The 25,264-nt window shown below is 50.8% G+C and overlaps 1 protein-coding gene and 1 long non-coding RNA gene across 5 annotated transcripts; one reads left to right on the top strand and one right to left on the bottom strand.

Moving 5' to 3' along the window:
- Window positions 1-162: 162 nt before the first annotated feature.
- On the top strand, window positions 163-14,840 carry ZSWIM9 (zinc finger SWIM-type containing 9). Of its 4 annotated transcripts, none has more exons than XM_035287260.3 (4): window positions 163-204; window positions 1,220-1,506; window positions 6,115-6,427; window positions 11,867-14,840. In XM_035287260.3, exons 2-4 carry the CDS (start codon window positions 1,229-1,231, stop codon window positions 14,054-14,056), a joined length of 2,781 nt encoding a protein of 926 aa, XP_035143151.3. In that variant the 5' UTR covers window positions 163-204; window positions 1,220-1,228; the 3' UTR covers window positions 14,057-14,840. The 4 variants fall into 4 exon arrangements, with proteins under 4 accessions (XP_035143151.3, XP_035143152.3, XP_035143149.3 ...); XM_035287261.3 differs by having other exon boundaries at window positions 163-208; XM_035287258.3 differs by lacking the exon at window positions 163-204 and adding an exon at window positions 311-517.
- LOC103789998 (uncharacterized) lies at window positions 14,818-25,264 on the bottom strand. The gene is made up of 2 exons (XR_616214.5): window positions 25,085-25,264; window positions 14,818-14,947 (listed from the first exon to the last, which is right to left on the bottom strand). It is a non-coding gene; the product is annotated as an uncharacterized LOC103789998 (long non-coding RNA).

Below are 25,264 nucleotides of genomic sequence, written 5' to 3'. Positions count from 1 at the left end.
CCAAGCTTTCCCTCGCCCTGGATGAGCGGGTGTGGCTAAGGATCCGAGGAGTGACTGGCGGGGAAAAAGGAAGGATCGGTGGAAGCGCCAGCGCTAGGCACGGCGGGAAGAGAGGCGGGAGGCCGCGCAGGGCATCCCGGGAGCAAGGGCCGGGCCAGGCCTGGGAGCGGGGCATTGTGGGAGGTGGACGCCGCTCCGGGGCGGGTAGGTGAGTGGGGAGGGGCGGGAAGGGTGCACGTCTTGGGGAGGGGAGAGGCACAGCTAGGTGGGCGGCGGGGCTGGAAGGGGCTGCAGCGGGCGGGACGGGAGTTAGAGCGGCGGGAGCGGGCTGGATGGGGCTGCTCGAGGGAAGACGCGCAGCTGGACGTGGGGGGAGCATCTGGGGTGAAGGAGCCCATCCGAGGACGAGGGGCCTTGTCTAAAACGAAGATGCATATTGCGGGGGATGGTGGGTGTAGCTGGGAGGAGGGGTCCACAGCTGGACTGGGGGCCGCAGCTGAGGAGGAGGGGACCACAGGTGAATATTGGTGACACTTCCGAGGAGAACTAGCCACAAGTGGGGCACACACCTGTAGGCGACGCATCGATCACTGCATGTGGCGAGCCACAGGGTCATATCCGGGGGAGGGGCAACAGCTGCACACCAGAGTCACATCTGGGGAGTGCGGAGCCACAGGCGCAAGAAGCATGTGACTGGGTCCTGGGTCCTTGGCCTGGATGTGGGAGCACATCTGGAGATGGAGCGTCTTTGGAGGGGTCACAGCCAACTGTTGACACATGGAAGGGGGAGTTCCCGATGAATACGAGCACTAGAGGTTACCCGTGGGCGAGAGACCTGTCTGGAAGGGGAGGAGGTTTTAGCTGGAGTTTGAGAACACATTTGGGGGGGTGTCCACAGCTGAGCTTAAGGGTCATATTTTGGGAGAAGGGATTCCAACTGTACCTAAGGGTCACGTCTGTGGAGGAGGAGACGAAGTGGAATTAGGAATCAAGATGACAGGCTCCAAGTGAACCAGGGATAAGGCGATGGGAGGAGACCAAAGAAAGGTTGGAGGTTTATATTTATATATTTGAAGAGAAAAACGGCCATGTCCCACCCCCTCACTACCCACCTTGACAGAGGCACCAGCACCCACGGGGCAGGCTGAGGATGGAGTAGATGAGATACCCCGGGTGGGGATGGGTCTGATAGCCACCTGTTCTCCCCTCCTCCACGCAGTCCCCCAGGATGGAGCAGCCGGAGCCCCCACCCGGAACAGCAGCAGCGGGGCAGGAGGAGCAGGAGCTGCGGGAGCGGGCTTTCTTTTCGTGGGCCGAGTTCAGCCGCTTCTTCGACGCGTGGTGCCAGCAGCGGCTGGCACTCTTCTTCGTCAAGAGCTCCATGCACCTGGCGCGCTGCCGCTGGGCCAGCGCGCCCCCGCTCTACACACTCATCGATGTGCTCAAGTACAGCTACGTGCGGCTCGTGTGCAAGGATGTGCGTGCGCCCAGCCGGCCCGCCGTGGGGTGCGTGAACCTGAGCCTCCATCCTGCTGGGGGTGGGGGGCACGGGAGGAAGGTGGGGACCGGTGGGAGATGGGCAGAGAACACTCCACCCAGAGATGCAGAGGGAGAGAAGTGGACTGAGGCAGCCCGATGCACCTTGCAAAGAGGCGGGAGTCAAGGAGGGATGCTTACTGAGAAACAGTGAGAAGAGGAGCTGGAGAGACAAAGGCACTCACTGACCAAGAAATGGTGTAGGCCCCAACTTACAGACTTTTTTTTTTTTTTTGAGAGGGAGTCTCTCTCTGTCACCCAGGCTGGAGTGCAATGGTGGCATCTTGGCTCACTGCAACTCCCACTCCCAGGTTCAAGCAATTCTCCTGCCTCAGACTCCCAAGTAGCTAGGACTACAGGCACCTGCCATCATGCCCAGCTAATTTTTGTAGAGACAGGGTTTCACCATGTTGGCCAGGCTGGTCTCGAACTCTTGACCTCAGGTGATCCCCCGCTCCTCCCAAAGTGCTGGGATTATAGGCATGAGCCACTGCGCCCAGCCAAATTGACCCCAATTTTATTTTATTTTATACGAGACAGATAAAATAAACTCTCCCCAGCTGCTCAAAGCAGGGTCTCTGCAGTGTCACAGCCCAGGGATAGCCCATGAGCCTCAATCTGTTTTCCACGCTGGAGTGCAGTGGTGCAATCTCGGCTCACTTCAATCTCTGCCTCCTGGGCTCAAGCAATTCTCCTGCCTCAGCCTCCCAAGTAGCTGGGATTACAGGCGTGCACCATCATGCCTGGTTAATTTTTGTGTTTTTAGTAGAGACAGGGTTTCACCATGTTGCCAGGCTGGTCTTGAACTTCTGACCTCATGATCCATCTGCCTTGGCCTCCCAAAGTGCTGGGATTGCAGGCGTGAGCCACCTCACGGCACCCGGCCTGACTCCAATTTTGAACATGGATTATTCCCCACACAACGTTAGGTTTCTAGCTTCCACTGGAACACTGGAAGAGGTAAGCCCATGTTTCCATTGGCGGACAGACACCCTCTTGGATAGGGCTTTGCTGCCCAGGTTTGCCCCAGACCCTGCCACTCTCTGCTGCCTCATGCCTGCCACTGTCATTTCCTTGTTTTGCCTGCCTGGCCCCAGCAGGCGTGTGAGTTTGAGACTCTGGGTTGGGGAGCCGTAGACAAGGGCAGAGCACTTAAGAACACAGGCTCTGCCTTCAGGCTGCCTGAGACAAGCTCCACCGCTTCCTGGATGGGTGTCTTTGGGCAATGGACTTCACATCGCCAAGCCTCAGTTTTCTCATCTCTGAAATGGGGTTATCATGATACCCGCTTCACGGGGCCATTGTGAGGATGCTGGTGAGATCATGCAGGAGAAAGACACTTACCCCTAGTGCCTGGAACATGGGGTGGCTGGTTAAGTGAGAGCTGTTACAGGATTCAAGAGCATGGACTCTGGGTCACTGCACTGTGGCTGCTACTGAGTGACCGCACCCCTCTGTGGCCTCAGTTTCCTCCGGTGGAAAATGGGGGACATAACAGTATCTATCTCATAGGTAAATAATTCAGAACGGCGTCCAGCAGAGTAAGCGTCCTCTAACAGCTCCTTTCCCCCGTAGGTATTTAAACATGAATACATGTGAGATGACGATTCTTGCAACTTTTCTTCTCATGGCTTGTTCTAGAAACAGAGACTCAGAGATCTGAAAGCAGAACAGCATCCAACACACACGTCACCCAGGAACCTAGAACATTAGAGCTCGCAGGAAGCTCAGGCCTCGCTGAAACCTATGAACAGAACCCAATTCAATGTGGCACATATTTATTGAGCATTCACTATGTGCATGCTCTTCACTGGACATTCGGAAGCCAAAGCTGATCTCAGCCCTTGAGCAGCTCAGAACTTAATGGGGGAGACAAATACCAAAAAAAAAAAAAGGCAGATAGTAGCCCATAGTCGGAGTGAGATTGAGGGGGAGATGAGAGGAGGATACAAAGGGAGTGGTCAGCTCCACCTGAGAGCATGCTGGGTGGTTCTGGAAGGCATCCTGGAAGAGGTAACCAGTAAGCAGGACCTTGAAGAATTCTGTTGCTATGTTTGTGTATGTATAGTATTTGACCTAATACACACACAAACACACACACACACACGGTACTAGGTGCCTTGTGCAGGTACTGTCCCAAGTGTTGTACAAATATCAGAGACAGCCAAGGAGCAGGAGAGACAGGGCTGAGGAGGGGCAAGGACAGTGCCCTGGGTACACCCCTGGGACTGGGTAGATGATGAGATGGTCTCTGGATGGGGAGTGGGGAAGCCAGTGGTTGATGAGACAGTTGAGGAATGCTGTCTTGGACCCATCATATCTGGAGCCCCCACTCTCCCCAGCTGCTCAAAGCAGGGCCTCTCCGGTGTCACAGCCCAGGGACAGCCCAGGAGCCTAGGTCAGGCTAGAGAAATTCGTGTGTAAGGAGAGGGAGGAAATGAGGCTGGAGTGGTGTCCAGGCCTGGACCTGGCAGGGCTGAGTCCAGGAGTTGGGGATTTATCTGCGGGGGGGTGGGGAGCCCTAGAAGGCTGTGAATAGGGTCAGATCCCTCTGGGGCCGTGTGGGAAACAATCTGGGAGGAGAGAGAAGGGATGCTGGGTCTTAGGGCGCAGGGGACACAGACACAAACTTTCTTCCTGGCCACTCCTTCCCCCTTTCCAGAGGTTGTACAGTGACACTCTCCAAGCCACTACTCCTGCAGCCTCAGCTCTCCAGCTCCAGTTCCTCCCCTGTCCTCTCTCTCAGCACTTCCCTCCCTGGAATAGAACTGCACAGCCTTTCTCAATACACACCAGCCTCTGAGAACACGAAGATTTTGAAAACCTGAAAGATCAAGAATAAATGGGTAGTTGGGCGTGGTGGCTCACACCTGTAATCCCAGCACTTTGGGAGGCCGAGGCGGTCGGATCACTTGAGGTCAGGAATTTGAGACCAGCCTGGCCCACTTTGTGAAATCCCGTCTTTACTAAAAATACAAAAATTAGCCAGGTGTGTGGCAGGTGCCTGTAGTCCCAGCTACTCGGGAGGCTGACACAGCAGAATCACTTGAGCCCAGAAGGTGGAGGTTTCAGTGAGCTGAGATTGTGCCACTCAACTCCAGCCTGGGCGACAGAGTGAGACTCTGCCTCAAACGAATAAATGGGTAAGTGGAAGGCAAAACAAAGCAAAGCAATGGGTCCTTGAAAAAAAAGTTTTGAAAATTGGCCGGGCGCAGTGGCTCACACCTGTAATTCCAGCACTTTGGGAGGCTGAGGCAGGTGGATCACGAGGTCAGAAGTTCGAAACCAGCCTGGCCAACATGGTGAAACCCCGTCCCTACTAAAAATACAATAATGAGCCAGGTGTGGTGGCGTGCACCTGTAATCCCAGCTACTCAGGAGGCTGAGGCAGAATCGCTTGAACCCGGGAGGCGGAGGATGCAGTTGCACTCCAGCCTGGGCAACAGAGTAAGACTCCATCTCAAAAAAAAAAAAAAAAAGGAAAAAAAAAGAAAATAGCAGCTACTATTTCTGCATTATTTACTCTGCACTAGCCCCTTTTCTAACTACTTTACACAATTTAATCCTCTTATTTAGCCCTCTTGACAAGCCTGAGAGACTAGTATTACAATCATCCCCACTTTCCAGGTAAGAAAACTGAGGCCCAGAATGCTTAATGATTGTTCCCAGGGTAATACAGCGGCCAAGCGGGAAAGCCAGGATCTGGACCCTCATTCTGGTTACCAAGCCCATGCCTTTCATTACTACCCCCCCCCCGCTTTCTTTCTCACTTTCTCTTTCTCTCCTCCCCTCATCTTTATTTCAGTCATTCAATCCTCCGTGTGAGGGTTGAATGTGTCATGGGTACCCCTAAAGATGTGTTGGTTCTGGGCACCAGCCTATCTGTCCCTTCATCCAAGAGGTTTTTGGGAGCTCCTGCAACGTGCAAGGTGTTTGTTTTAGATGCTTGGCTGTCTGTGGGGAATGTACATTACAGATGGAAATAAATACAGATCCCTACATGTGATAGACCCTGCCCTAACCTGGATATGGTCAGGGAAGACTTCCTGGAGGAGGTGATGCTGGCTGTGAGGACTGAAGGATGAGCAGGAGATGACTAGGTGAAAAGGGAGAGGAATGTTTTATGGAAAGAGGAAAGAACTTCCAATAGGTTGTGGAAACGGAAAAAAAAGTGAACAGGTGGGACTTGGTGCTGGATAGTTTCGATGGAATGAAGACCATATCCCAGAGTAGGTGTGCCAGGGTTTGTAGATTACATCATGGGATTCAGTCATCGAGTCATCACATATTTACTGAACCACCGCCAGAGGCCAGGCTTTACCTGTATTAACTCTTCACACACATAACAATTCTGTGAGGAAGGTATGATGGGTGGGACCTCCCTTTTAACCTATGAGGAAACTGAGGCACAGAGACTTGAATTTACTTGCCCAAGGTCACACAGCTGGCATTTTTTTAAGGCCCTCTACTCCTCTATGCCTGAAAATTAAATTCTTAGTTTTAAAAAAAAAGGAGAGTGGAAAGGAAGAAGAAGGCAGCAGAGTGCCGTGACCACGGTGGCGGTCCTTTCTCCCACAGGCCCCCCCAGCCCGGCTGCCCCGCCTTCATCATCGTCAAGCTGAGCCCGCTGCGGGACCGCCTTGTGGTGACGGAGTGCCAGCTGACCCACTCGCACCCGGCCTGCCCGCTGGAGTTTGCCTACTACTTCCGCCCGGGCCACCTGCTGGCCAACGCCTGCCTGCCGGTGCGCACCACCAACAAGATCTCCAAGCAGTTCGTGGCCCCAGCCGACGTGCGCCGACTGCTCTCCTACTGCAAAGGTCGCGACCACGGGGTCCTGGACGCCCTGCACGTGCTCGAGGGCCTCTTCCGCACCGACCCCGAGGCCAAGGTGGGGTCTCGGGAGAGGCAGGACGGGGGGCGGGGGAGAGCCACGCTGAAGACTCGTGGTTCATTCATTCCTTCATCCGCCCTCCCATCCCTTCACTCCTTTCCTCCATTCATCTGTTCATTCATTCAGTGAGTAATTACCAGGCATCGGGGATGCAGCAGCAAACCAGACACACGTGGTCTCTGTCAGCAGCTCTCACCTTCTAGTGTAGCTATCCAATAGAACTTTCTTCCTTGAAGGAAACGTTCTGTGTTTCTGCACTGCTCAAGATGGTAGCTCCCAGCCACATGTGGCTATTGAGCCCTTGAAATGTGGCCAGTACACTGAGGAACCGAATTTATTTTAATCAATTGAAATTTAAATAGTTACTTACGGCTCTTGGCTACCTTGCAGAGGTAACTGCTAGAACCACCTTGCAGTTCTAGTGGGAGAAGCCAACCACCACCAAGCACATGCAAATGTGATCTAACATCACTAGGGACTGAGTGCTAGCAAGGAGAGGAGCCGCAGGCATGCCAAGCGCTATGTACGGTTTTTTTTTTGTTTTTGTTTTTTGAGACCTCAGTGTCACGCAGGCTGAGTGCAGTGGTGCAGTCATGGCACTGCACCCTCAATGTCCCAGGCTCAATCAGTCCTCCCACCTCATTCTCCCAAGTAGCTGGGACAACAGGCATGCACCATCACACCCAGCCAGTTTTTTAGTTTTTGCAGAGATGTTGGCAGGCGGCGGAGGGGGGGGGGTCTCTCTATGTTGCCCAGGATAGTCTTGAACTCCTGGACTCAAGCAGTCCTCCTGCTTCGGCCTCCCAAAGTGCTGGGGTTACAGGTATGAGCTACCATGCCTGGCCTATTTATATTTTTATTTAAAAATTGAACTACACAAATAGAAAATGTACAAATAATAAGTATTTAGTTTGATGAGTGTTCACAAGGGGAGAACACACCTGAACCCACCACCCAGATGGAGAATTAGAAGAAGGGAAAGCGCCATGTCCTGTAATGTGACGGAGCGATGAGGATTATAAAGGAGAGGCCGGGCACGGTGGCTCATGCCTGTAATCCCAGCACTTTGGGAGGCAGAGGTAGGGGGATCATGAGGTCAGGAGATCGAGACCATCCTGGCCACATGGTGAAACCCTGTCTTTATTAAAATACCAAAAAAAAAAAGTTGGGCATGGTGACGTGCCCCTGTAGCCCCAGCTATTCGGGAGGATGAGGCAGGAGAATCACTTGAAGCTGGGAGGTAGAGGTTGCAGTGAGCTGAGATCACGCCACTGTACTGGAGCCTGGCAACAGAGTAAGACTCTGTCTCAACAACAACAACAACAAAAACGAAAAGAAGAAACCCCGATTCAAGCTACCAGCCCAAGCCCAGTCCTCTGTCTCGACATAATGTCAATAATAATTTTAGCTAATGTTTATCAAGCACTTACCATATGCCAGGCACTACCCCAAGTGCTTCCCATACTATAACTCTCATCTCACTAGAGCCCTATGAGGAAACACACCCATTCTCGTCACCATTTTACAGACAAGAAAAGCGAAGCAAAGACAAGTCAAGTAACTGGCTCAAAGTCACACAGCTATTTAGTGACAGAGCTGGGCTTCGGACCCACACAGCCTGGGTCCAGACCCATGGTCTTCACTGTGGGGACACACACACATGCACTTCCTACTCTGCTGGTCCTTGCTGACCTAGTAACTCTCACCCACTGCCCTCCATTCCATAAATAAGCCTCCCTGGAACCGCCCTCTGTGGGGTTGCTCCTATGCGAAGCAGCTCACTCATAAATTAGAGCCTTCCCTGGAAAGGGATTGACTTTTCATTTTGAAGACTGTCTTGGAATCTAGGCTCAACCAAGGTTGGCTCCTGGCTCTGTGGTTTGGCCGTAATATCATTAAAAGAAAGGAGGAAGGCCGGGAGCGGTGGCTTACGCCTGTAATCCCAGCACTTTGGGAGGCGGAGGCGGGCGGATCACGAGGTCAGGAGTTTGAGACCAGCCTGGCCAATATGGTAAACCCCTTCTCTACCAAAAATACAACAATTAGCCAGCTGTGGTGGTGTGTGCCTGTAGTCCCAGCTACTCATGAGGCTGAGGCCGAAGAACCGCTTGAACCCGAGAGGAGGAGGTTGTAGTGAGCTGAGATCGCACCACTGCACTGCAGCCTGGGTGACAGAGCGAGACTCTGTCTTAAAAAAAAAAAAAAAGAGGAAGAAGTTCTAGGAGAGACAGAGTGAAGCAACATTTAAATATTTACTTTTTGAATATGTCATATATTCACCTGGTTCTAAAAAGGGTATGTGGCGAAAAGTCTTGTCACCTCCTGTCCCCCAGGACCCCACCCCCCAGAGTTATCAGTGACTTATAAATCATATCTGGCTTTCTATTCTATGGACCAGCACACGCCCAGTGGAACTTTCTACAGTGATAGAAATGGTCCTTATCCAGGCTGGGCATGGTGACTTGCGCCTGTAATCCCAGCTCTTTGGGACTCTGAGGCAGGTGGATCACCTGGTGTCAGGAGTTCAAGACCAGCTTGACCAACATGGAGAAACCTGGTCTCTACTAAAACGTCAAAATTAGCCAGACATGGTGGTGGGTGCCTTTAACCTCAGCTACTTGGGAGGCTGAGGCACAAGAGTCACTTGAACCTGGGAGGTGGAGGTTGCAGTGAGCTGAGCTAACGCCACCACACTCTGGCCTAGGTAACAGAGTGAGATTCTTGTCTCAAAAACCAAAACAAAAAGCAAGAAAGAAAGTGGTTCTTACCTGTACTCTCCAGTACAGAGGCCACTGGTCAACATGGCTATGCAATACTCAATGAGGCCAGTGTGACTGAGGAATGAAATTTTCATGTAATTTATTGAAATGTAAACAACCTAATGTGGCTGCTGGCTTCTGGATTGGACAGCACCGCTCTGCACATATACAGGCCAATTTGCATGTCTGTATTTTTAACTTTATTTCTTCTTTCTGTCTTCCCCACCCCCAGCCCCCAGCAAGGCAGCCTGTTGTACACACAGTTTTGTTTTTTGGAGACAGGGTTTCACTCCTGTCACCCAGGCTGGAGTGCAGTGGCACGCTGTAGGCTCACTACAACCTCCACCTCCTGGGCTCAAGTGATTCTCCTGCCTCAGCCTCCTGAGTAATCGGGATTACAGGTGTTCACCACCACACCTGGCTAATTTTTGTATTTTTAGTAGAGACGAGGTTTCGGGTCACAATCAAGTGACCTCCTGAAGTGCTGGGATTACAGCTGTGAGCCACTGCACCCGGCTGGTACACGCTGTTCTGCATCGTGCTTTATACGTTGGGGAGTGTCAAATGTCAGCGTCTTTCGTTCGTCTTCTGGGACTGGTCAAATCCCCCTGAGAAAACTCCTCCAACCTCCTGGCTGGGGGTGAAGGGCAGGATGCCAGCTGTGGGAGCCACACCAGGGCAGAGGCAGGGAGCTGGCAGGCATTCAGTCCGCAAGTTGCATTCAGTCCACGGAGAGGGGAAGCGGGACTTGGAGGTCTGGCTGCTGCTGAAACAGCCCTCAGTTCATCTTTATTTTCCCTTGCGCAAAACCGGCCTGCTGTTGCCAGCTCCTTTGGAGGACTTTGCTACTGGTTCTCAGCATCCCCCAATTGCTGGCTTAGGATTCATGGTTTTTTTTTGGGGGGGGGGTGGAAGAAGCATGTCTGGCTACTTTCCAGTTTCCAAAGTTCTGTCCCTGTCATATTGCCTCTGTCTTTAAAAAAAAAAAAAAAAGCCATTTAAAAAATAGATACTTGAGGTTCAAGAAAGAAACTAGAGAGGTATTCAACCCATCACTTTTACACAGAAGTTTCACCTTTTTTACTTAAAAAATCTGCTGAAATAGTTCAATATTATTAATGTATTAATATATAATAGTAATATAATGTAATAATTACTATTAATATTATAATATGTAATTCATATTATAATATGTAATATTAATAATACAAATTATAATATGAATTACATATTATACATTACAGGTGTAATGGCTCACATCTGTAATTCCAGCACTTTGGGAGGCCAAAACGAGAGGATTACTTGAGCCCAGGAGTTCAAGACCAGCCTGGCCAACATATCGAGCCCCTGTCTCTACAAAAAATGAAAAAAATCAGGCATAGTGGTATGCATCTGTAGTCCCAGCTACTCGGGAGGCTGAGGCGTGAGGGTGGCTTCAGCCCAAGTACTTGAGGCTGCAGTGTGCTATGATCACACCACTGCACTCCAGCCTTGACAACCGGGTGAGACCCTTTCTCAAATAAATAAATAAAGGAAGAGCTTTAAATTTTCATCCCAGGGCTGGGCGCGGTGGCTCACACCTGTTATTGCAGCACTTTGGGAGGCTGAGGCAGGCGGATCACCTGAGGTTGGGAGTTCAAGAGCAGCCCAACCAACATGGTGAAACCCCATCTCTACTAAAAATACAAAATTAGCCGGGCGTGGTGGTGCATACCTGTTATTCCAGCTACTCTGGAGGCTGAGGCAGGAGAATCACTTGAACTCGGGAGGCAGATGTTGTGGTGAGCCGAGATCATGCCATTGCACTCCAGCCTGGGCAACAAGAGCAAAACTCCATGTCAAAAAAAAAAAAACAAGTTTCATCCCAATCCTAGGCAAGCAACAATCAAATGGTCTTTGCACTTCCCAGCAGTCTTCCAAAGGAAGAGAAGACTGGCCAGTCTAGGGAGTGCAGAGGATGAGGGTGGGAAGGGAGAAAGTATGGAAGACAGATGAAGGAAGGAGGTCAGTGAAAAGTGCCTGACACATCCTGAGTTGGGGTTGCTCTCTGGATCTTTGGAGGGGGTCAGACAAAAAGGATGTGCCCAAATTATGGGCAAGATTGTTGACACCTTTTCTTTTTTCTTAGACGGAGTCTTTCTCTGTCACCAGTCTGGAGTGCAGTGGTGCGATCTTGGCTCACTGTAATCTCTGCCTCCCAAGTTCAAGCGATTTCCCTGCCTCAGACTCCTGAGTAGCTGGGACTACAGGCGTGTGCCACCAGGCCTGGCTAATTTTTGTTTTGTTTTGTTTTGTTTTGTTTTGAGAGAGTCTCGCTCTGTAACTCAGGCTGGAGTGCAGTGGCACGATCTTGGCCCACTGCAAACTCATTTTTGTATTTTTAATAAAGACGGGGGTTTCACCATATTGGCCAGCCTGGTCTCGAACTCCTGACCTAAAATGATCCGCCCGCCTCAGTCTCCCAAAATGCTGGGATTACAGGCGTGAACCACCGCGAGTCTGTGTTTTTTACCATTTCCCTGCACTGCCCCCTGCTGCTCAAAAGAATAAATGCATATGCAGGCAAGAATGAATCAGTTCCCATTTCCCTAGAAGGGGAAACCGAGGTCGAGGAGCTGGGCGGGGAGACCCCAGCATCCTCTGACCTCTTTCCTTACCTCCCTGTCCCCGCCCGCAGGTGAAGCTGGTGTTCGTGGAGGACCAGGCGGTGGTGGAGACGGTGTTCTTCCTGACGTCGCGCACCAGGGCGCTGCTGCGGCGCTTCCCGCGCATGCTGCTGGTGGACCGGCTGCCGGGGCTGCAGGGCGCGCTGGATCTGCTGGCCGTGCTGTGCGTGGACGGCGCGGGCCGTGCGCGCCAGGCTGCCTGTTGCGTGGCGCGCCCGGGCACGCCGAGCCTGCTGCGTTTCGCGCTCGCGTCGCTGCTGCAGAGTGCGCCAGACGTCAAAGGCCGCGTGCGCTGCCTCACCGCCGGGCCGGAGGTGGCGGCACAGCTGCCTGCCGTGCGCCAGCTGCTGCCCTGCGCGCGCGTGCAGATCTGCCGCGCTCAGGGCCTGGAGACGCTCTTCAGCAAGGCGCAGGAGCTGGGCGGCGCTGGCCGCGAGGACCCGGGCCTGTGGTCGCGCCTGTGCCGCCTGGCCGGCGCGTCGTCGCCCGCCGCCTACGACGAGGCGCTGGCCGAGCTGCACGCCCACGGCCCGGCCGCCTTCGTCGACTACTTCGAGCGCAACTGGGAGCCCCGACGCGATATGTGGGTTCGCTTCCGCGCCTTCGAGGCGGCCCGGGACCTGGACGCGTGCGCCCTGGTGCGAGGCCACCGCCGGCGACTGCTGCGCCGTCTCAGCCCCTCGCGTGGCGTGGCTCAGTGCCTTCGGGACCTGGTGGCCATGCAGTGGGCGGACGCGGCCGGGGAGGCGGCGCCCGAGGGCCCCGATGGCGGGGGGCTGTGGCTGGAGGGTGAGCCGGGGAAGGGGGCCCAGGTGGAGAACGAGAGGGTGAGGGGCCTGGAGACAGGCGACTGGGGAGGGGTCCCGGAAGAAGGAAGTATTTGGAGGGGGGCCCAGATGGAGAAGGAGTGGGCCAGAGGACTGGAAACCAGAGACTGGGGCGGGGCTTCGTTAGAAGGTGAGAAGGGGAGGGCGCTGCAGATCAGAGACTGGAGAGGGGGCCAGTTGGAGAATCAGAAGCCGAGGGGACTGGAAGGGATTGTCTGGAGAGGGTCCCAGTCGGAGAAAGGGCACCTGAGAGGGCCAGAGATTAGAGACTGGAGGGGGCCCCAGCTGGAGGGTGAGAAAGATTGGAGACTGGAAGGTTATGTCTGGAGGGGGGCCCAGTTGGAGGACCAGGCACTAAGAGGATTGGAAAGGTATCCGTGGAGGGGGGCCCAGTTGGAGGATCGCAGGAGTAGGGTGCTGGAGACCACCAACCAGAGGGGAACCCAGTTTGACTATGAGAGGGCCAGGAGTCTTGAAGGAAGCCCCTGGAGGGGGGCACAGCTGCACGATGATAGGGTGGGGGGGCTGAGAACTGGAGAATGGAAGGGGCCACAGTTGGACGTAGAGAAGGGGAGGGGGTGGGAGGTCAGAAACTTGAGGGGGATCCCTTTGGAGAAGTCCCTGGAGTTGGCCCCTGAGAACGGAGACCAAAGGGGCCCCCGGTGTGAAGATGAGAGGAGAGGGCCGGAGATGGCAGAAGAGAGGGGAGCGAGGGTGGGGGCCAAAAGAAGAAGGGGCCTGGAGGAGGTTGTTCTGGTCCAGCTGGGGGACACGAGGGCCACGGGCGTGGAGAATGGAGATGGAGGGGGAGCCCGGTCCCTGGACCCCAAGAGCCAAGCTGGACGAGGGATGGAGTGGGGAGACACAGGAGGGCGGTGTCTTGGGCTGGGGAATGGAGTTGTGTGTGGTACCCCGGTGGGGACTGTATTGGAAGGCAACCCAGAATGGGCAGCTGCGAGGAGTGAACACCTGGCTGCAGGTGAGTGCCTGCAGGAAGGAGGCGAAGACAGCCCCAGGGAACCAAAGAGGTTTTGCCGGCCCACCCCACCACAAGAGGAGGAGGTGGACTGGGAACCCCTGGCCAAATTCAGAGCAGCCTGCGGGCCCGAGCTGGCAGAACTGGTGGCTGAGGAGTTGGCCTTCGCTAGGCAGCATGGGACCCGGGGTTTCCACTGGACCGGAGCTGGCTTTGCCCTTAAGGATGGCACCTCGGACTTCTTCCTGGATGGGGCCCTGACACGCTGCAGCTGCTCAATCCACGCCGCCCGCCGTCTGCCCTGCAGACACCTCTTTGCAGCGCGCCTCCTCACTGGCGCAGCCTTATTCCACATGGACCTGCTCAGGGATTGCTGGGGGAGAGCTCCAGAGCCCTGACATTTCATGCCTCTGCCCACCACCCTCCAACGGGAGGGTGGGGGGCATTCTTCGATCCCAAAGATAATAGGGCTGAGGCCAAGGAGACTGCTGCAGTCCCCCTGGCCACCTCCTGGGTCATCCAGGGACCTCCTCATGGCAGTTTGCCTCTCTGAGTCCAAGGGCAAGCTGACAGTGGTCTCTGAGGTCCCGGAACCACAGCTGGGGAAGGTGTTGATGGCCGGGGCGGATGCTGAGGGCTTCCCTCTGGAGAGGAAGTGTGTGATGAGAGGTGTAGACAGGGTCAGGCTGGGGCAGAAGGAAGGAAAGGGGCACAGCTGGGGGTAGGATGAGGAAGCAATGACAGGGGGAGTGTCTGGCAAGAGGAGACTGGCCAGTCTCCTGGGAGTGCAGAGGGTGAGGGGGAAAGGGAGAAAGTATGGAAGACAGATGAAAGAGGGAGGTCAGCGAGAAAGGATAGAAGGGGGAGCCAGAAATGGAGGAGAGAGAAGACAAGCAAAGCAGCAGAAATGAAGATGTGGAAAAGCTGGGGGAGCAGGAGAGGAAGGGACGGGATGTAGGAAGGGGAAGAAAAAACAGGAGACAAAGGAAATGTGTGGGAGATGGGCAGAGAAGAAATGGATCGGGGGTGCTTTTGCTGTTTCTCCAAGACCTGACACTTGGACCACCTTTGCCTTCTGAAGAGAGAGTAGGGAGGGCACTGGGAGTCGGGAGGGTCTCCAGCAGGGGAGGGGAATTATTTGGACTATTGTGCTTCAGAATTGGAATAAAACAATCTTATTTTGGTTTCCGTGATGAGTTCTTGGCTTCTGGGCTTGGCTGGGAGTCCCAGATCCAGGGAATAGTTTAGATGGTCCAGCGTTCCTTCATTCCTTCTACCAACAAGGCCTCCTGGGGTTAGATGGATAGAGGAGACACAGTGAATTCATCTCCACAGTAACTCAAGCTTCATCCTCCATCATCTGGACCAGGGCCTCCCAGTGGCAACTTCCTGACATGAGTCAATTCTGCCTTCTAATGACTGACTCATGCCAAATGTCCTGGCCACAGAATGGGCATGGGACCCAGTCCTGGCCAACGAGTCTGCTCAGGTTGAGGTGGGAGGCTTCTTTTTCTATTTTTGTAGAGACAGGATCTTCCTATGTTGCTCAGGCTGGCCTTCAACTTAACTCAAGCTATCCTCCTGCCACAGCTTCCCAAAGTGCTGGGATTACAGGTGTGAGCCACTGTGCTCAGCCTAGGAGGCTTTTTTTCCCCCTATTTCTTTCTTTTTTGAGATAAGAGTCTCGCTCTGTCACCAGGCTGGAATGCAGTGGCACGATCTCGGCTCACTGCTACCTCCAACCTCCCAGGTTCAAGTGATTCTCATGCCTCAGCTGCCCGAGTAGCTGGGATTACAGCTGTGTGCCACCACCCCTGGCTAATTTTTTGTGTTTTCAGTAAGTTGGGGTTTCACCATGTTGGCCAGGCTGGTCTCGAACTCCAGACCTCAGGTGATCTGCTGGCCCCCTGGGATGACCGGCGTGAGCCACAGTGCCTGGCATAGGAGTCTTCTAATAAAGGTTCTCGTTCCTAAGAAGACCTAGCATGACATGATCAGGCCTAGACCTGCTGCTGACGACTTTGGCATGGTGTGATAATGAAGTCCACACTGAGGATGACAGAGCTGAGATGAAGACAATCTGGATCTTCCCATGCCTAAGGTGAGTCTCTGGTGTCTGCTCTACCATGGGGCTTCTTCAGTAAAATATATATATTTTGTTAGAGACAGGGTCTCACTCTGGGGAAGAAAGAAAGGAAAGGAAGAAAGAGAGAGATGAAAGAAAGAGAGGGAGAGAAAGAAGAAAAGAAAGAGAAAAGAAAAAGACAAAAAGAGAAGAGAAAGAAAAGAGAAGAAAGAAAGAGGGCTGGGTGCAGTGGCTCACGCCTGTAATCCCAGCACTTTGGGAGGCCAAGGCGGGTGGATCATGAGGTCAAGAGATCGAGACCATCCTGGTCAACAAGGTGAAACCCCGTCTCTACTAAAAATACAAAAGTTAGCTGGGCATGGTGGCGCGTACCTGTAGTCCCAGCTACTCGGGAGGCTGAGGCAGGAGAATTGCTTGAACCCAGGAGGCGGAGGTTGCAGTGAGCCGAGATTGCGCCATTGCACTTCAGCCTGGGTAACGAGCGAAACTCCATCTCAAAAAAAAAAAAGTAAAAGAGAAGAAAAAGAAGAAAGAAAGAGAAAGGAAGGAAGAAGGAAAGAAAGGAAGGAGGGAGGGAGGGAGGGAGGGATGGATGGATTCTGGGGAGTCAAAAACAACAGCAATTCAATGCAGACCCAATCCAAAACTTCTCCACGTGTCTGTTTTATCATTAGATTCTTAGATGCGGGTTATCTGGTTAGTGATGGGAAACTGATTTAATTCATTAATTCATTCATCAAATAACACACAGAGCCCTGGGGTGGAAAAGAGCTCAGCCCATAAGATAAGAGAAGATGGGCCAGTGTAGATGGGTCAGCGTGTGAGAGAGGGAGAGATTTGGATAATGAGATCCGCAAGCCCTTAAAGATAGAAGATGAGGTGAGTGTTTATCCTGGGAGGTATGGGAAGTCTTCAAAAGGTTTTCAAGCCACTTTCAAGAGAGTGGCTTGATTGGATGTCTGTTGGAATATCCACCTCCCCTCCTTCAGAAGCTTTGCTGTGACAAATGGATTGGATGAGTCCAGAGCAGGAAGAGATGCGTTGCATGTGACCATAAACAAACAAATACAAATAAATTAAAAAACAGGCAGAAAGTTCTTCATAGAACTGGGCCTTGAAGAACGTGTTTGCCAGCAGAAGAGAATGAAGAAGTACGTTCTTGTTGGAGGGAACTGCAGGAATCACAGTATTTTGCCCTTCAGGAAGGCAAGAGGAAACTAAAGGTTGGTGACCCTTGACCTTCTCCATATGCCTCACATGTCCAGCTCACAAGTGTCAGTTCAAGTTTAGCCTAAAGCTGCCTCCTTAGGTGTTTTCAGTGTGGTCTGAAGTGTTTTCTGTGCATCGTGAACTGTAACAAGGGAGGTGTGAACCGGAGGTGAACCTACACTTGAGCCAGTCGCTGAGTTTTGGGCAGTCACATGTAGCCAACGGGTCTAATTGTGTTCAAATAAGGCAAACACTGAACTGTAATCAATCCAGCTGTGTCTGTACCTCACTTCTGTTTTCTGTATGTCACCTACCTTTTTCTGTCCACAAATCTTCCACCACATGGCTGTGCTGGACTTTCAGCCTGCTCTGGCTCAAGGCTGCCTGATTTGTGAATCTTTCACGGCTTAATTAAACTCTATTTATTTTGAGATGGAGTCTTGCTCTTTTGCCTGGGCTGCAGTGCAGTGGCGCAATCTCAGCTCACCACAACAATCTCCGCCTCCTGTGTTCGAGCGATTCTCATTCCTCAGCCTTCCCAGTAGCTGGGATTACAGGCACCCGCCACCACACCCAGCTAATTTTTTGTATTTTAGTAGAGACGGGGTTTCATCATGTTGACCAGGCTGTTCTTGAACTCCTGACTTGAAGCCATCTGCCCTCCTCAGCTACCCAAAGTACTGGGAGTATAGGTGTGAGCCACCGCGCCCGGCCATTCACCTTCTTTACATTTAATTGGGCTGAAGTTCTTCTTTTATCACAAGTAATATCAATCCCTCAGGCCCTGCTCAAATGCCACCTCCCCCTGAAAGCCATCGTTAAGTCATCTCTCTAAAGAGCCACTCCAGCCCCTTTCTTTGCTTTATCCTTCACGGCACTTATCACTTCCTGAAATTGTGCCACACAGCTATTTACCAACTTGCCATTGTGTTAAGCTTATCAAGTATGAAGCCAGACTGCTTGGGTTCAAATCCCAGCGCCACTACTTCCTTGCCATGTGACCAACACGTTCAGCCTAGGTTACAGTTTAGGGGTCATAATAGTACCTGTCTCATAGGGCTTTGTGAGGATAAATGAATCAGTGTGTGCACCAATGTTCTAACGTTGCCTGAATTTCCGTTTTCCCCAAAGCAGCCCAGTTACTTATTAACATACTGTTCTTTCCAGTAACCTGTGTTCACCGTTGTTATGTCAATCTCCTCCCGCCAAAACGTAAGCTCTATTTTGTTTTCCTTTGTATCCCCAGTGACTAGAACAATGCCTGTTGCAAAGCAAGCTTTGAGTTAAAAAAATTTAAAAAAAAAGATGAAAGAATGAAAATGACAGGCTGCCTAGCAGAACTGGCGCTTCACGATGCTTCACTGTTGCTATGGTGGCGATCCAGTCTGCAGGAAGATCCCAGCTTCCATAACCTTGTCCCTTCCTGCATCCGGCTCACCCATTGGCCACCTGTGTGCCCCGCTGTAGCAGCCAGAAAACTGCAACTCCCAGCAGGCTGAGCGCCACCAGCACTTTCGCGCCTAGTCCCTTTGCTGAGAGTGAGCGCCTGCGCAGTAGAATCCACTGGCCCAGAGCTCCATCTGAGCATGTGCAGGGGGCGGGGTGTTTCCTTTTTCGGCTGGCTGGAGAGGAGTGGGGAGGACCCGGTTACAAGCTCAGCTCGGCTCTCCTTTTCCAGAGGGTCTGGGCACCGGGGCTGCCAACTCGGGGTGAGGAGTGGGGGCGGGAAACCTGCTTCGGTCTCCATGATTACGAGCCGCTCAGCGCGCTGGAGGAAGATTCAAAGTTTGGCGTTGCCACGGTAACCCTGGATTGGAGTGGGACGGGGATTAGAGACCTGACGGGAGAAATTAGACTTAACAGCCTGGGAAGTGGTAGGATAGAGAGCGTGTCGAAGGAATCAGTTTGCAGTAAGGGGAGTTAGGGTGATATCAGGAGAATTGGGATTTTTTTTCTTTTTTTGAGACGGAGTTTCTTGTTACCCAGGCTGGAGTGCAATGGCGTGATCTCGGCTTACCGCAACCTCCGCCTCCTGGGTTCAAGCAATTCTCCCGCCTCAGCCTCCTGAGTAGCTGGGATTACGGGCACGCGCCACCATGCCCAGCTGATTTTTTGTATTTTTAGAAGAGACGGGGTTTCACCGTGTTGACCAGGATGGTGTCAATCTCTTGACCTCGTGATCCACCCGCCTCGGCCTCCCAAAGTGCTGGGATTACAGGCTTGAGGCCCCGCGCCCGGCCAGGAGAATTGGGATGTTTTGAATGAGAGGGAATGTTTTGATGAATTCCTATGTAATAGATTTGTGGGAGATCACTGAATCAATGTTACTAGGTACTTGGGATGCTCAAGGGAAACGCAGTAGGAAAATTGGGGTGTTAAGCTCATTTGCTATTCTGCAGCAATGTATAGAGCTCCTGCTGTAAGCTTGGCACGGTCAGATGTTGACAGTACTGGTGAATTGGACAGATGTGGCTACAGAGGGAATTGGGGTTTCATGGAGCAGGGGACGTAAAGGAAAAGTGGACTCTTGTTCTCTATGGGAGCGACTGGGAGGGAATTGGGAAGAACTGGAGCTATAAGAAGAAGCTGGAGGTTTTATAAGGGAATTGAGGTATTATATAAGTTAATTCTGTTACTAATTATAGAAAGCCAACTCAGTAGCAGCCTCTAGGAAGCACCGGGGATTCCTTAATATGCAACGCGATTTCGGGGTAGGGTTACCAGAGAAAACTCTGTTTATCAGAAATTCAAATTTAGCTGGGCATTCTGTATTTCATTTGGCAACTCTCATTATGGGTACTTTGTTTGTGAAAAGTGGGTTACTATAGGGGACACAGGTTTTATAGAGTACTTGGGTTGTATGAGAAGCTAGGGATAGTCAGGAAAAGTCACAGTGTTGAAGCCAACACTGAGAACAGCACTTACAGCCAGACATGGTAGATCACGCTTATAATCCCAGCACTTTGGGAGGCGGAGATGGGCGGATCACGAGGTCAAGAGATTGAGGCCATCCCGGCTAACGTGGTGAAACCCCGTATCCACTAAATATACAACAACAACAACAACAAAAATTAGCTGGGCATAGTGGTGTGGGCTTGTAGGCACAGCTACTTGGGAGGCTGAGGCAGGAGAATCACTTGAACCCGGGAGACGGAGGTTGCAGTGAGCTGAGATTGTGCCACTGCACTACAGCCTGGGCAACAGAGACTCCATCTCAAAAACAAACAAAAAACCTAAAAAACGCTGCAGTCTGGGGCTCTTGAGCCACGTGCTCAAGCCCACTCCCATTCTGTGGAGCATCCTTGTGGTTCAATAAATCTGTGCTTTTGTTACTCCGCTCTTTTGTTGCTTTGTTTGTGATTTTGTTCAATTCTTTGTTCAACACATCAAGAACCCTGACAACTCAGTCAAGACCTTCCATACAGTAACATCATCATTGCAGAAAGTTGATGTGTGGGGTGACAAGTGTGGAGGCTTCCTGGTTCCCAACTGTTCGACTTCATCTCTTATCAATTGCCCTCGTACTTCCTCTGCCTCACCCCCAGCCTTCTCCCTGTTCCCCAAACAAGCCAATCTTGATCCAATCTCGTCCTAACTCTTACCCTCTATTTGGAATGTCCACCCAGCCCTTTGCATGGCAGGTCTAACCGTCACCACCCTATGTTGGGGTTCACTCGGGGTGGCTAGCAAAATATTAGGTAAATATTAGGGAGAGTTATGTAGTCTCAAACCTTTTGGAAGTCCGAAAGGTTTTATCAGAACAGGCTGAAGGCAGCCCGTCCATTATGTTAGGGAAAAGATAGGGACAATAAGAGGCTTCCCCAGTGATGTCTGTTTACCCCACATCCCTTTGTCTGTACTCTAATTTGTTTGCTCATGTAAACTTTGTGCTGGATGGTCCTCTCAGGGGGAGATCAAAAGGGAATTACCTGTTAATAGTGTTTACTCTGGGCCCCGGAACCTAAAGGTTTTATCATGTGTAAAACCACTCTTTTAAACATGTTAATTATCCACGAGCACGTTGACTTTTAACCTCTGTTACGAAATTGATACTGAATAAATGAGAGGATGTGGACAGAGTCTTGGTGATTGGCCGTGGTTGCCCTTGGAAAGTGGCCGATGACCATCCCTAGCGCACGTGAATCACTGAAATAGGTGTGAGAGTGCATTTATTCCTCCATCCTGGAGTCAGGGTCGGCAAGAGAGACCTCCACAGGTGGTGACTGACATCTCAGGTAGCGACCCCGATGTGATCGAGTATTTGTTTCAGAGGACTTACCAGTATCTGTCTTAGTTTGTTTTCTTGTGCTTATAACAGAATACCTGAAAAGAGGTAATGTATGAAGAAAAAGAATTTATTTCTTCCAGTTATGGAGCCTGAAATGTCCAGGGTCAGGAACCACATGTGGCTTCATGCCAGTGGGGATTCTGCAGAGTCCTAGGGCAGCACGGGGTGTCACATGGCATAGTGGCTGAGGGTGCTAGCTCAGGTTTTGCTCCCCCTTATTATAAAGCCACTAGTCCCACTCCCATGTAACCCCTTAATTGATTAAACCATCAATGGAGATTAATCCATTCATAAGGGCTCTGCCCTCATGCTCAATCACCTCTTAAATAATCTCACCTCTCAATACTGTTACATGGGGATTAATTTCTCTTTTTCTTTTTTTTTTTTTCAGATGGAGTCTTGCTCTGTTGCCCAGGCTGGAGTGCAGTGTTGTGATCTTGGCTCACTGCAACCTCTGCCTCCTGCATTCAAGCAATTCGCCTGCCTCAGCCACATAAGTATTGGGGATTATAGGCATGTGATAACATGCCTGGCTAATTTTTGTATTTTTAGTACAGACGAGGTTGCACTGTGCTGCCCAGGCTGGTCTCAAACTCTTGGCTTCAAGTGATCCACCTTCCTTGGCCTCCTGGAGTGCTGGGATTAGAAGCAAAAGCCACGGTGTCTGGCCAGGATTAAATTTCTTTTTTCTTTTTTCTTTTTTTTTTTTTTTTTTTGAGATGGAGTCTTGCTCTGTCACCCAGACTGGAGTGCAGTGGCACAATCTCAGTTCACTGCAACCTCTGCCTCCTGGGTTCAAGCAATTCTCTGCCTCAGCCTCTCGAGTAGCTTTACAGATAGAATTACAGGTACCTGCCACTGTGGGTAACCCCCACATGGGCACTGAGAAAGGAGAGCTATGCAAACCCCAGGCACAATTAGTGCCTGAAGAATATCTTAATTTATAGTATTATTACTCAGCTATTTCCTTTATATACTCCTTTATATATAAAACCATATATGATAGAATTAGTGCCTGAAGTATAACTTACTGCTTACATATATCTAGCTTATATAATCATACTTAGTACTTATATCTAGCATACTTAGGTCCATATAATTTTTCTATATAATCATATAACAGATGTAGTCAGAGCTGTACTGACACATTTAGTGCTGATTTATATAATCCTTCTATATAACCATATAGTAGTTTGTAGTAGGAGGAATGCCTAGAGCAGTCACAAAGCGGAAGCAGTACATGGGAAAACAGCCAGACCAGGACGAGAACCAAAGACCCAGGCAGTGAGTTAAAGGTGCACAGAGCAGGGATCTAGAACACAGAAGAGTGTGTGGGGAGGTGGGTGAATCTAAGACAAAGTCTCCCAGAGGAAGCATTATTATGCTGAAATTAAAGGACATGGGAGTATCCAGGAAAAGAGGCCATGAGGAATCCCAGATACAAAATAAAAACCAAAGAGTCCTGATTGCTGACTGCTGGGTGTCATGACTGTAATCCCAGCACTCCAAGGCAGGTGGATCACCTGAGTCAGGAGTTTGAGACCAGCCTGACAGACATGGAGAAACCCCATCTCTACTAAAAAATTAGCTGGGCATGGTGGTGAACACCTGTAATCCCAGCTATTTGGTTGGCAGGCTGAGGCAGAAGAATCACGTGAAATCGGGAGGAGGAGGTTGCAGTGAGCCCAGATCGCCCAATACCACTAGAGGTTAAAGATTAAAGGACAGGTTCCGAAGTCTAAAGCAAATACTGTTGATGGGTAATATCCCTGTCCACAAATCTTCCACCACATGGCTGTGCTGGAGTTTCAGCCTACTCTGGCTCAAGGCTGCCTGATTCGTGAATCTTTCATGGCTCAATTAAACTCTGTTTATTTTGAGAAATATTTAAAAATTACGTATCCATGGAGTCTCACTCTGTTGCCTAGGCTGGAGTGCAGTAGCGTGATCTCAGCTCACCACAACAACCTCCATCTCCTGTGTCCAAGCAATTCTTTCTCATGCCTCAGCCTTCCCAATAGCTGGGATTACAGGTACCCACCACCACACCCGGCTAATTTTTTGTATTTTAGTAGAGACGGGGTTTCATCATGTTGACGTCTGAAGTTTTAATTTTATCTGAAGTCACATCAATCCCTCAGCTAATATCCTTGGTTGATCTCTCCCACAAAAAGCCATCCGGAATGATCAAAGGTTAATTTTATAGGACTACATGAGTAATTGGTTTATAAATTATTATAAACCAACAGCTGTAAGAAATCTATAAATCTTCAAATACTTTTAAAAGAAAGAAAAAGAAGAAAGAAAGAAAGAGAAAGAAAGAAAAGCAAGCAGAAGTAAATCCACACACTTACGGTGAAATAATTTTTGACAAGGATGCCAGGATAATTCAATGAGGATAAAACACTCTTCAGCAAATGGGGCTGTAACAACTGGATATCCACATGCAAAGAATGAAGTTGGACATTATGATGTTTAATATTAAGTGTCCATTTGATTGGACCAAAAGATGCAAAGTATTGTTCCTGGGTGTGTCTGTGAGGGTGTGGCCAAAGGAGATGAACATTTCAGTCAGTGGGCTGGGAAAGGCAGACCCACCCTCAATCCGGGTGGGCACCATCTGATCAGTAACCAGCAGGGTAGGAATAAAGCACGCAAAGGAAGTGCAGACTTGCCGAGTCTCCCGGCCTTCATTTTTCACTGGTGCTGGATGCCTCCAGCCCACAAATATCAGACTCCAAGTTCTGCAACTTTTGAACTCTTGGACTTAACACCACATGGTTTGCCAGGTGCTCAGGCCTTTGGCCACACACTGAAGGCTGCCCTGTTTGCTCCCCTACTTTTGAGGGTTGGGGACCTGGACTGATCCACCACTGGCTTCCTTGCTCCTCAACTTGCAGACAGCCTATCGTGGGACTTTTCCTTGCAATCGTGTGAGTCAATTCTCCTTAATAAACTTCCTTTTATATACCTATATTCCATTATTCTGTCCTTCTAGAGAACATTGACTAAAACAGACATTTACACACACAATAACATGCATACAGTAACACATACAACGACAGATATAACACGTACAGTAATTTAAAATGGATCAAATGTTCAAATCTAAGCGCTAAAACTGTACTCTCATCTAGGTAAATCTCCAGGACTTTGGATTTGGCAACTGTTTGATACCACATCAAAAGCACAGGCCGCTAAAAAAAATAAGACAAATTGGACTTTGTTGGAAATGAAAACTATTTTGTACATCAAAAGACATTCCTGAGCAAGTAGAAAGCAAGCCTTCAGAATCCGAGAAAATATTTAAAAATTACGTATCCAAGGGTCTAATATCCAGAATAAAGAACTACAACTCGGCCAGCTGCAGTAGCTCACCCTTGTAATCCTAGCACTTTGGGAAGTCAAGGCGGGTGGATTGCTTGAAGCCAAGAGTTTGAGACCAGCCTGGTCAACACAGTGAAACGTCGTCTCTATTACAAATACAAAAATTAGCCAGGAGCCAGGCTTACAGCAGAAGCTCTATACATAGCTGAAGAATAGCAAATGAGATGAACACCCCAATTTTCCTACTGCATTTCCCTTGAGCATCCCAAGTACCTAGTAACATCGATTTCAGTGATCTCCCACAAATCTCTTTATTACATAGGAATTCATCAAAACATTCCCTCTCCTTCAAAACATCCCAGTTCTCCTAATATCACCCTAACTCCCCTTACTGCAAACTGATTCCTTCGGCACACTCTCCGTCCCACCAGTTCCCAGGCTGTTAAGTCTTATTTCTCCCGTCAGGTCTCTAATCCCCGTCCCACTCCAATCCAGGGTTACCGTGGCAACGCTAACCTTTGAATCTTCCTCCAGCGCGCTGAGCGGCTCGTAACCATGGAGATCGAAGCAGGTTTCCTGCCCCCACTCCTCACCCCGAGTTGGCAGCCCCGGTGCCCAGACCCTCTGGAAAAGGAGAGCCGAGAGCTCAGCGTGTAACCGGGTCCTCCCCACTCCTCTCCAGCCAGCCGAAAAAGG

The sequence above is a fragment of the Callithrix jacchus genome, chromosome 22 (assembly GCF_049354715.1).
Source record: "Callithrix jacchus isolate 240 chromosome 22, calJac240_pri, whole genome shotgun sequence".
Taxonomy (NCBI): Eukaryota; Metazoa; Chordata; class Mammalia; order Primates; family Cebidae; genus Callithrix; species Callithrix jacchus.
This window is presented reverse-complemented; position numbering and strand designations above follow the sequence as displayed.

Coding starts and splice junctions, on each gene's coding strand:
- ZSWIM9 (XM_035287258.3), top strand. CDS start 446: ATGGTGGGTGTAGCTGGGAGGAGGGGTCCACAGCTGGACTGGGGGCCG. Junction 1,507..6,114: donor CCCAGCCGGCCCGCCGTGGG/GTGCGTGAACCT, acceptor TTTCTCCCACAG/GCCCCCCCAGCCCGGCTGCC. Junction 6,428..11,866: donor GCACCGACCCCGAGGCCAAG/GTGGGGTCTCGG, acceptor CCCCGCCCGCAG/GTGAAGCTGGTGTTCGTGGA.